At 41.3% G+C, this 11,592-nt stretch overlaps 1 protein-coding gene across 1 annotated transcript in view; it reads right to left on the bottom strand.

Annotated features, from left to right (window-relative positions):
- Positions 1-7,340: 7,340 nt before the first annotated feature.
- The window catches only part of MYCBP2 (MYC binding protein 2, E3 ubiquitin protein ligase), a 282,186-nt gene continuing 277,934 nt past the window's right edge, over positions 7,341-11,592 (bottom strand). Inside the window, exon 82 of the mRNA XM_011953854.1 lies at positions 7,341-8,173. Coding sequence (XP_011809244.1) covers positions 8,058-8,173 — 116 coding nt within the window. The 3' untranslated portion in view covers positions 7,341-8,057. The remainder of the gene's footprint in view (positions 8,174-11,592) is intronic.

Raw genomic sequence — 11,592 nt, 5'->3', positions numbered from 1 at the left:
TGGACATTGATACAGTTTGGTTTTGTGTTCCTGCCCAAATCTCATGTCGAATTATAATCCCCAGTGTTGGAGGAGAGGCCTAGTGAAAGAGTACTGGATCATAGGGGTGGTTTCTAATGGTTTAGGGCCATCCCCCTAGTGGTTCTAATGGTTTAGCACCATCCCCCCAGTATTGGTTGTTTAAAAGTGTGTAGCACCTACCTCTCCCACCCCACTTAGTCTCTCTCTCCTGCTGGCCATTGAAGATGTCCTTGGTTCCCCTTTGTCTTCCATTATGATTGTAAGTTTTCCTGAGGCCTCCTCAGAAGCAGAAGCCTGTAGAGTCCACAGAAACATGAGCTGATTAAACCTCTTTTCTTTATGAATTACCCAGTCTCAGGTAGCTCTTTACAGCAGTGCAAGAATAGACTAATACAGACATCTTGAGCTTTAGCTGGAGTTATTCTTTCCAGGTGGGCACTTTCACACAGCTCATTAATTGACCCCCAATTGACCTTCTTCTACAGTTCCATCAGATTTTCTTATTTCCTGTTTACATCCTCCATGTGGACATTTAGGAATTAAACACCATACACACTTGCATCATTGTTTCGTGCTGCCCCTTCTACTTGTCTGATAGATATGACTCTTTGAGACAAAGTGCACTTTCTAATTAAAGTATTTTAGTGCTTGATTCTTTCATGTAATATCTTGGATATAACCATGAGATTGTACTTCTCTGTGTTAAAATATCCAGGTCACATTCTTATGCATACCCCTTGCAGTGGGACACCAATATTGGACCCATTTTTCCATTAGTGCACTTAGGAATTACCTGACCCCTTCTCTTCTGGGCCTTTGCATGAGGTCCCTCACTCTGTGTGTGAAGTCAGTGAATCTCCTGCTAGATCCCCTTTCTAGGCACTAGGAACATATTTCTTCTCTTTCTAGGAACTCAGCATTCTGGTATTATGTGCTGTGCTCCATTAAATCAAAGGTTTTGTATTGATGCTACCTTTATTTGTCACCAAATACCAAGTCATTTGTTCCCACTTCAATAACTGAGGGAAGTAACTGATGTATTTGCTGGGCCTTGGAAGGCTTGTCAGTGCTGTTCATCTTCATAAAGCATGGATTGCAATTATTCCTCTTGTTCAAAAGCATTCAGTGCTTCCCTCTTTGCAAGGTTGAAGGGAAATTCTTAGGCCTGCCATTATAAACTAATGTATAATCTGGTCTGTATCCAAGTCATCTTCTATGACATTATTTTTTCTTTTTGCTGAGGTATAATTTATTAATTTTTTTGAGACAGAGTATCGTCTTGGTGACCAGGCTGGAATGCAATAGCATGATCTCAGCTCACCGCAACCTCTGCCTCCCAGGTTCCAGCAATTCTCCTGCCTCAGCCTCCCAAGTAGCTGGGATTACAGGCGCCTGCCACCAGGCCTGGCTAATTTTTGGTATTTTTAGTAGAGACAGGGTTTCACCATGTTGGCCAGGCAGGTCTTGAACTGCTGACCTCAGGTGATCCAGCTGCCTCAGCCTCCCAAAGTGCTGGGATTACAGGCATGAGCCACCATGCCCTGCCGAGGTATAATTTATAAACGGTGAAGTACACAAATCTTAAGTGTACGGTGTGATGAATTGCTACACTGTCTGTGCCTGAGTAACCACCATCCTGATTAAGACAAAAAATACTCCAGTAACCCAGTGATCCCTCATGCACCCTCCTAGTCAATGCCATCTCAAAGGTAACCACTATTCTGAATTCTATCATCATACATTCTTTTTTTGCCTGTTTTTAGAACTTTACATAAATGGAATCATACAGCATGTGCTCTGCAAGTCAGCTTAACTAAACCCTTTTCATTGTAAGCCATCTCTTTGTGTGTTAACTCTATCTAGGATTGGATTGTAAACTCTTCAAAGGAAGGAAGTGTGTTTTGTAACTCTGATTATAGCCTTTATCAACTCTTTCTGAGATTACTGCCATAACTTCCCAACTGGTCTTATCCAGGGTGTTGTTTTTCAAACCACCTTCTGACCTGCTTCCTGCCTCATCTTCCTAGAGCACACAATCAGGCATGCCTCTTGCTTAAAAAAAAAAATTCCAGTGATGGATGATAAAATCAAACTGTTGAGAATGAGATTCTAGGCCAGCACTGTTCATGACAAATGCGTGCAAGCCTCATATGTATTTTACGTTTTTCTAGAAGCCACTAAAAAAGGAACAGGTGAAATGAATTTTAATATTTTATTTAACTCAGTATAGCCAAAATATTGTTTCTCTGTGTAATCAACATGAAAAATCATTGAAATACTTTCCATTCTTTTTCTTGGTGAGACTCAGTGGCCTCATCTGTAAAAAGATAATCTTTTGTAGGTTTGTGGAAGATTAACACATCATGATGCTTGTGAAGCCCATTGTATTCTTTTCCTATTGCTGCTATAACAAATTGCCACAGACTCGGTGGCTTAAAACAACACATTTACAATTGTATAGTTCCAGAGATCAGAATTTTGAAATGTGCTAACAGCAGAGTGTCAGCAGAGCTGCATTCCCTGTGGAGCCTCCAGGGGAGAACCTGCGTTCGCCTTTGCCAGCTCCCAGAGGCTGCCTGCATTCTTCGGTGCTTGGCCCCTTCCTCATCTTCAAAGCCGACAGTGTAGCATCTTCAGGTCTCTATCTCTGGCCTCTGCATCTATCCTCACATCTCCTTCTCTGACCGAGACCCTCTTGCCTCTTTCTTTCCCATATTAGGACTCTTGTGATTACATTGAGTCCATGGGGTCAATCCAGTGTACTCTTCCCATCACAAGGTCTGTACCCTTAATCACATCTGCAGAGTCCACTTGCCGTGTAAGGCAACATCTTCACACACCCCAAGGGCTCAGACGCCGACAGATTTGGGGGGATGGTTATTCTACCTGTCATGCCTGGGCTGGGCCACCGTAAGCCCTCAATAAATGCTTTGCCTTATGGTTATAAAACCTGGATTAAGGTCCTTAATAACACTGCATTATTTACAGGATTCTGTATTTGTGTTCCATGGCTGTCTCATCCTACCGCCTGGCAGAGTGTGCCGCACATCTTGACAGACTCTCATTGCAGTTCATTCATCAAGCACCTTCTCTGTAGAAGTCATGGTTACTAACCCCCTCATGAGAGCGTACCGTCAAGTGTGGACCTAGACCAGGTGTTCAAATATTTATTAAATTAACAAAGCAAAACAGCTTACCTGATGCTTCCGAGGAACACATTAGTGCTTCAGTTCTCACCATCATCTCTCCCTGGAATGCCCTTTCCCATTTCACTTTTTCTTTCATAATTTTTCTTCACTGTAACTCCCTCCAGTATATATTTTTTTATAGTCTTGTTATTTTTTTCTAAGCCACCCTAAGACATTTGAGAAATGAAGCGATAAGTAAGTCATTTAAAATGTATTACCCTCCTGTGTCAGGCAGGTCCTCTAGGAAGCAGATGCCAAGATTAAGTTAGAAGTGCAGAAAATCTGTTGGGGGTAATGCCTATGAAAGATGAAGTGGTGAGGGAGCAGGAGTGGGCAGGGAGAGCCGTTAGACTGTGATGCAGGTCTGGCATATAGGAAAGAAGAGAGAGAAGGAAAGATTGGGGAGGAAAGGCCTCCGACTGCAGGGCAGCTCTAAGGCGGTCTCAGTCAGCCTGAGTTCTGATGCGAGACTGCCCACGCAGGAGTGCTGTTTGCGCAGAAATGGCCAGGCCCGAGAACCCCAGCTGAACTCTATCGCAGGCTGGGGCTGCCCTGGAGGAGTGTGGCATTGGGTCATATGTGGGGGTGATTAAAGCTGGAGGCTGTCAGCTAACTGGACTCTTTGAGGTGGGGCCTCCTCTGAAGGGAGATCTGGGTGGTGGTACCTCCCGACGACACTGAACACTCCTGGAGGCATATGCCGTCTTGTCCCCTGTGCAACCTTGGCCATATGACAAATGTCCTGTTACTACAGGTTGAGCATCCCAAATTCGAAAACCTTAAATTTAAAACTTTAAGTACCGACATGCATGACACCCAAATAAAATGCTCACCGGAGCATTTTGGATTTCAGATTGGGTATGCTCAACTGGTAATGCAAATACTCCCAAACCTGAAAAAACCCAAAATCAGAAACACTTCCCAAGCATTTTGGATAAGAGATTCTCAACCTGTATTTCATAAATTAGTATTTCTTTTCATAGAACTAGCAGTAATGTAACAATAACAGCATGATGTGATAGAGCTTGGGCTTTAAACCTAGAAAGCTGTGAATTCACATCTCAGGATTTTTTTCTGAAGCTAAGCTACAGCTGGAATCTAGTGCAAATAATTTCTTTAAACAGCCAAAATGGGATTAATAATGCTTTACTCTTAGAGTTGCTGGGAGGATTAAATAAAATGCCTAAATTCAGTGCCTGCCCTTTGGGAGGTGTTGAATAAGTGTCCTCTCCTGTGCTCTCTCTTGAATAGTTCATTGTGGGATAAAGCACTTTTGTATATACTTTCTCATTTGATTTAGATTTCGCATAATTTCTAACAAATTGAGATTTTAAAAGGTATGGGCTGACTCAAGGCCACCCAGGCAAAAACAAGGCAGAGCCAAGGCTTGAATTCAAAGCTGCTGGTTTCCATCCCAGCACTCTATGCACGATTGGCAGCTTTCAGGAAAATGAGCCGCAGTGTTCCATCATACAGCCAATAGCAGAAACACGTGATGATGTATTATAGGTAGAATATGGTGACACAGTGGGCAGGGAGATAAAATGGGCTGAAAATCTGAAAAACAATACAAATTACTAAACATTCTGAATGAAAAGTGAATAAAGAGAGTATTGCATTTATTTTATCAAATAAACTTACTGAGGCTGGGTGCGGTGGCTCACACCTGTAACCCCAGCACTTTGGGAGGCTGAGGCAGGTAGATCGCTTCAGCTCAGGAGTTTGAGACCAGCCTGGCCAACATGGTGAAACCCTGTTTCAATTATAAAAATTAGCCGGGCATGGTAGCTCGTGCCTGTACTCCCAGCTACTTGGGGCTGGGGTAGGAGGATCACTTGAGCCCAAAAGGCGGAGGTTGCAGTGAGCCGAGATAATGCCACTGCACTCCAGCTGGGGTGACAGAGCGAGACTCCGTCTCAAAACAAACAAACAAACAAAAAAACTCAAAGAACCCCAAAACAAAAACAAATAAGCTTATTGATAGAATAGGGAGATTTTAGGCCTAAACAATCTAGCCATAATACTAAGGAAAATGGCTTTTCCTAGGCTTGAAAATATAACAGAAAAACAATTTCTTTCCAGAGAGATTCACTGACATCTACCATTGTGATTCTGTTTTCTGTCTCCTGCCTTGGATGTTACACGCAGTGTTTGAAGGATGGTCCTTGTATGTAGGATGCTTGAGCTAAAAATGCCTGCCAAAGCCACCCCTTCCTGTGCTTTGTCATAATTTATTCCTAAGATGTTTATGTTCTCCGGTTTTGAGGTGCTAGAGATCCTGACTAAAAGTGGCTTCCTCATAAATGAAGATAAGTTAAAGTCATTGTGAGTATACACTACAGGGCTTTGTTGCTTTTATCCATTTCATAACTTGAGATGGCTTTTTTAGCTAAGCCATCTCAATAGTTTCTGTTTCTTTTCCTCTACAATTTACCAACTGAGCTCACCAGTTTGCCAGCAAAATTAACTGACACAAGATGGTGTTCTTCACAGTTGTTAAAGTGTCCATAAAGTCTCTTATCTGTGTGGCATTCTCAAGGTTAGTTCCATTCCTGTGGCCTGTTAAGTTTAAGTCAAATATACTGACAGCGGCCTCACTGCATTCTCCCCTCCAGTTTTCTTGGGGGTGCACCTAGGAACAGCTTTAGTCTACCTGCTTTGTGTTTTCTGGAAACATTTGCAGTCAATCCTAAGTCTGAACACTCATACTTACTGTTCTTCGATCATATTCTAGATTTTCCTACTTAGGTATTTCTCATGCCTTTCTCCACATCTCTGCTCCTTGAAATGCTACTTTTTCTTCAAAATGCAGCTTAAATGGCCTCTTACACTCTCAATGACAACAAAACAATAAAGATTTTTCCTAAATCCTGAAGAATTTGGCTTGGATATTTTTATGAAACTTACTAGAACATTGTATAAAATAGTTACCTGTGCTCAGATCTGATCTTTGTTTTATATTTTAAGTTCCTTCAAGGCAAAGATTGATTTAAATTTCTCATAAATGCTTAACACAAATGTCATTAAATTTGTCAGTAATTTCTATATTGACAAATTAAGTTCTATATTTCCCACAGTTGGAATTTAGAACAAAATGTGATTAAAACTTTTGCTAGTCTTGGCCAGACGTGCCAGCTCATGCCTGTAATACCAGAACTTTGGGAGGCCGAGGCGAGCGGATCACCTGAGGTTGGAGTTCAAGACCAGCCTGGTGAAATCCCATCCCTACTAAAAATACAAAAATTAGCTGGGTGAAGTGGCACACGCCTGTAGTCCCAGCTATTGGGGAGGCTGAGGCAGGAGAATCGCTTGAAGCTGGGAGGCGGAGGTTGCAGTGAGCCGAGATGGTGCCGCTGCACTCCAGCGTGGGCGACAGAGTGAGACTGTCTCAGAAACAACAACAACAAAAAACTTTTGCTAATCTGATGTATGATGAGTCAACAATCAATAATTTGGCAATTTCGTGACTCAAATGTCAAAAAGATGTACTTAAACACACCGTTGTCTATAGAAAATGAATAAAAAAATATTGATTTTATTACTTTATATATATTTCAAAAAGGGCTGGGTGCAGTGGCTCACGCCTGTAATCCTAGCACTTTGGGAGGCCGAAACGGTGGGGATTGCTTGATCCTAGGAGTTTGAGACCAGCCTCCGCAACATGGCGAAACCCCATCGCTACAAAAAATACAAAATTAGCTGGGCATGGTGCTGGTGCATGCCTGTAGTCCCAGCTACTCAGGGGGCTGAAGCTGGAGGATCGCTTGAGCCCCGGTGGAGGCTGCAGTGAGCTGAGATCACGCCACTGTACTCCAGTCTGGGAGACAGTGTAAGACCCTGTCTCATAAATAAATAAAGTTAAAAATGCTGCTAATTAAAATAGAAGTTGATTAATTTCCTAAATGTTTTCTTCTGTCTTCGGTATGAATACATCTACCTATGAATATATATGTGATCATCTGCTTAGGGTTCAAGATTCCAACATTGCACTTCATTACTATTCTTATTTTTCCTAACAGTTATAAAATTTTTGATTGTGTTGTGTTAGTAAATTTCTTTCTGAGGAAAACTAGACTTTTAGACCTTAAAGGTTTTTAAATTTTGTTTCTCAAACAACACCTCCCACAGTGGTAGACTTTATCACTGTATAAAAATGTACAGTGGTTTTATTGACATGTACATTCCAATATGTTTACAGCTGCAAGATAATGAGGCACACTCAGTATTGCACTTCATTAAAATTTCAGGCTCAAACTTAACCTAGAAGTTTAAATGAAATTGCATTTGTAATTTAGTAATTCTTATACAGGACAAACATTGATATCTTTATATACAGTGTGATACTTATTACATTTATATGCTGTCCTAACACAATTTTTTTTTTTTAAATAACAGTCTAGGAAATAAACCAGAATATTCCTCTTTTTATCCCCACCCGTGATGCAATTGTACAGGATTACAAAAAGGCAGTATACAATAAACAATGATTATTTTTCTTTTTTGCTTGAAAGCCAGCATCGTTCTTAGCCCATGGGCATGGCGATTCTTTTATATCAATTATCTATAAATGTCCAATGCTTCACAGGCCAATGACGGTAATGGCCACATGCAAACACCTCACAAGTTTGATGTCATTTGTTCAAAAGAAGATAAACCAAAATAATGGGGAAACTTTCCACAGCAAGAATTATGTACATGGTATTTGGCATCCTTCTTGTACTGTGAATGGTTCATTTTCATGGATGTAAAAATGGTCCCGTCCTTATCCTGAGCAGAGTTTAAACTTCACCGCATCCTCTTGGGGGATGAAGGCAACTTTTCTCTCTGTAGACAAAGGATCTGAGTGTTCTAAAAAGTGTGGGCATTTCTGCACACTCCACATCCCAGAGCAAACTCTTCCCCAGTGGGTGGATGAACAACATGGAGTGGACATTCAGTTCCTTCTAACTGCTTGCCTTTGGGACCTGTATAAATTTGAAGGAGGCAAAGGAAAATAATGTTTTAAGAATACACACATATAAATCTTACAGAAATATAAATCACTGATAGGTTATTTGTATGACTGTGGTTATACAAATGTAACACTTAGAAATTTTTCTTCTGATCACAAAAGTAAAAAATGTTCACTATAAAAAATTCAACATAACAGAGATATGTATAATGGAAGAAGTGACGGGATCTCTTACTCACCATATCCTGCCTAGAGAGGATCACTTTGAGCTACAGATCTTTTTCTATTAATAAATGCATTAGATATATCATTTTAAAACAAAGAGCAATGAACAAAAAAGGTCACAAAACCCCTCAATTTAGTCTGGCAGAACATTATTTTTCTGAATAGAAAACAGGGAGATTTTTTGTGTAGAATATTCTATAAGTAAAAACAAATTTAAGTTTAAAGAAGCCATGTTTTCCCTTTTATCTTCACTGATGAAAAAGCATACACTGGTAAAATGGGAAGGCCAATGATTCCTGTAATTTTTAAAAGTAGCTGAAGGATATTAGCAGGAAAATGAAAATTGATCAGGTTAAAAATATGAACAATATTATAAAATACAAAGTGGAAAAAACACTTTGGGGAAGATATGAATTTGTTGATAATAATCAAAGTAGGCCTATAAAATGTACCCAAAACAGTATTTTAAAAAAGATAATTATTATATTAACGTGCTTCACGTCATGGGTTTCCTATCATTTCAAAAAGATTTTTAGTTTCTTTAGAAATGACGAGGCTTAATTTGTCAGGAAAATATGCTAGGCTTATACTTGAACGCAGAGTCCCTATTTAATAGTAGATGAAGGAATAGGAACTGTGCATTAGTTTTCTATAGCTAGTTTTCAAAATAATAAATGTAAATTCTGATTGTGCTTGAGAGAAAAATATCACACGATTGGATGGAATGAGCTTACACTGATCAATGAGGAATGACATCTCATTTACTTTACCTTTTCTGGGTTAAAAACATCTCTGACATAAAAGAAGGAAACCACGATGGACAAAAGGCTAGCATTTATAAAGCTCTTAGCCTGCACAGTATAAATACTCAATGAATGTTGGCTATTACTACTATTACTGAACAACCACAAACTGAGGCCTGATCTAGAGAAATAAAAAGTAAGTTCCATGTAAGAGTAAGACCAAGACATGAGAGTAAGTGTCAAACTGAAGACAGCTAATCTCAGACAGAGAAGTCAACTTCAGGTTAGAGCTAACAGGCAGGAGAGTAGCAATGAGTGCCACCTCAGACAAATGCAGGCACAGACCCAGGATGGGTCAGCACGGGAGGATGCCAGAGGTTTGCTAGAACGTTAACTATTCCTGTTAGAAAGTTCAGTAGCTCCTGCTTCAAATCACACTGCAGATTGGTGTCCACCCCACCAGTGGGTGGGGGAGAGTGAGCAGGATGGGGACACTCAATGGCAGATCTAGTTCAGATACACAACGTATCAATGGTGGTGACACCAACTGCAGCCCTTGGGTTTTTTCAAGGAAAAAAACAAATATTTACTGCATGCCTAATGTATGAATGGCATTGTTAGGTACTTGGGATTAAAGATGAAGAGTGCATGGCTCCCATCTTCGAGGTGTTCATAATCCAACTGATGGTGAGAAATAAAAATAGTGAAAACACACCTGCAAACATTTGAGTGCTTACTACTGAGGCACTGTTCTAGTATATCAACTACTTAACTGCTTAACAGTCATAGGAGACAGAAACTATTATCCTCATTTTGTAGATATGAAACTGAAGTAAAATTAATTTTTCTGATTCTTAGATTCCTCATCTTTAAAACAGGCACAGCAGTACCTAACTCATGGGGTGCTGTGAAGATTAAGTATCCTGGCACGAGAAGGTAGTCAATAAAAATTTTAGAAAGAAATGGATAAAGGGATTATGCTATGGTCTCGATGTGTTTGTGCCCCTCCAAATTTATATACCGACGTGTTAATGAAAGGAGTTAGTTTGCCTTAGGTAGATAGCAAGGGAAGGGTCCCCGGAGAGCCCCAGGTCCACAGGTCAGTGCCTCATCCCCAAATAACATAAAAAACAGCCTGGGGGAAAAAAGTCAAGCTGCAGGCACCGATGAGGGAACTAGCACAGGGCACTGTGCCTAAAGACATGCCCACAGCTGCACAGATAGAAAAACCTTCAATCAGATAAAGGACAAGACCTGAGATAGAAATGCCTTTATTGGGCCGGGCGCGGTGGCTCACGCCTGTAACCCTAGCACTTTGGGAGGCTGAGGCGGGCAGATCACGAGGTCAGGAAGTCGAGGCCAACTTGGCTAACACGGTGAAACTCCGTTTCTACTACTAGTACAAAAAATTAGCTGGGCGTGGTGGCGGGCGCCTGTAGTCCCAGCTACTCGGGAGGTTGAGGCAGGAGAATGGCGTGAACCCGGGAGGCGGAGCTTGCAGTGAGCTGAGATTGCGCCACTGCACTCCAGCCTGGGCGACAGAGCGAAACTCCACCTCAAAAAGAAAAAAAAGAAATGCCTTTGTCCTTTGTATAGTCAGGGGGCTCTCTCCTTTTGTGGGCATAGGCACAGTGGGCTCCAGTGGGTTCCTGGGCCAAGGTCCCGGGCCGAGCTGAGTCAGGCTCTCTCCAAGACAGCAGGCAGACTAAGCCCATTCCTTCCCTTTTCCAGTCCATAAAAACCCTGGGCTCCAGCTTCATAGGGAGCACCCCGTTTGGGTCCCCTTCTCTGCTGGCAGAGAGCTTTCTTATTTCACTTATTAAACTTTTGGTTTAACTTCCCCTTTATGTCTGTGTTCCTTAATTTTCTTGGAGGTAGGACAAAGAACTCCAGGCATTATCTCAGACAATGAGGGACTATTATATCTTGGTGCACTGCTGAGACTATAACAGTAACACCAATGTTATGGTGTTAGGAGGTAGAGCTGTGGGAGGTGATGAGGTCATGGGGTGGAACCCATGAACAGGATTAGTGCTCTTCCTATAAATGAGACCCAGGAGAGGCCCCCTGCCCTTCCACAACAGCAAGAAAGCGCCACCTATGAGGCTGAAAGTGGGCCCTCACCAGACACCTCATCTGCTAGTTCCTAGACCTTAGACTTCCTGGTCTCCAGAACTGTGAGAATAAATTTCCACTGTTTATAAGCTACCGAGTTTACAGTATTTTGTTATAGTGGCTTGAATGGACGAAGACTGATTATCTAAAAATATTAGAATTAACAGGGTTGAGAGTGGTTAGAGAATTGCTTCTTCTGTCCTTCTAAGTAAACTGTATATGGCCATCTTCCCTACCCATATTCCTGTGGGATCTCCTTTATTCTATTCCAGTTCTCTAAATGAATGGATGAGTTAGAGGGATGTGTGAGGCTGGGAGAGTATACCTCAATCTCAGTGTATGTTCTTAG

Source organism: Colobus angolensis, unplaced genomic scaffold (assembly GCF_000951035.1).
Source record: "Colobus angolensis palliatus isolate OR3802 unplaced genomic scaffold, Cang.pa_1.0 Scaffold374, whole genome shotgun sequence".
In the NCBI taxonomy this organism is placed as follows: domain Eukaryota; kingdom Metazoa; phylum Chordata; class Mammalia; order Primates; family Cercopithecidae; genus Colobus; species Colobus angolensis.
This window is presented reverse-complemented; position numbering and strand designations above follow the sequence as displayed.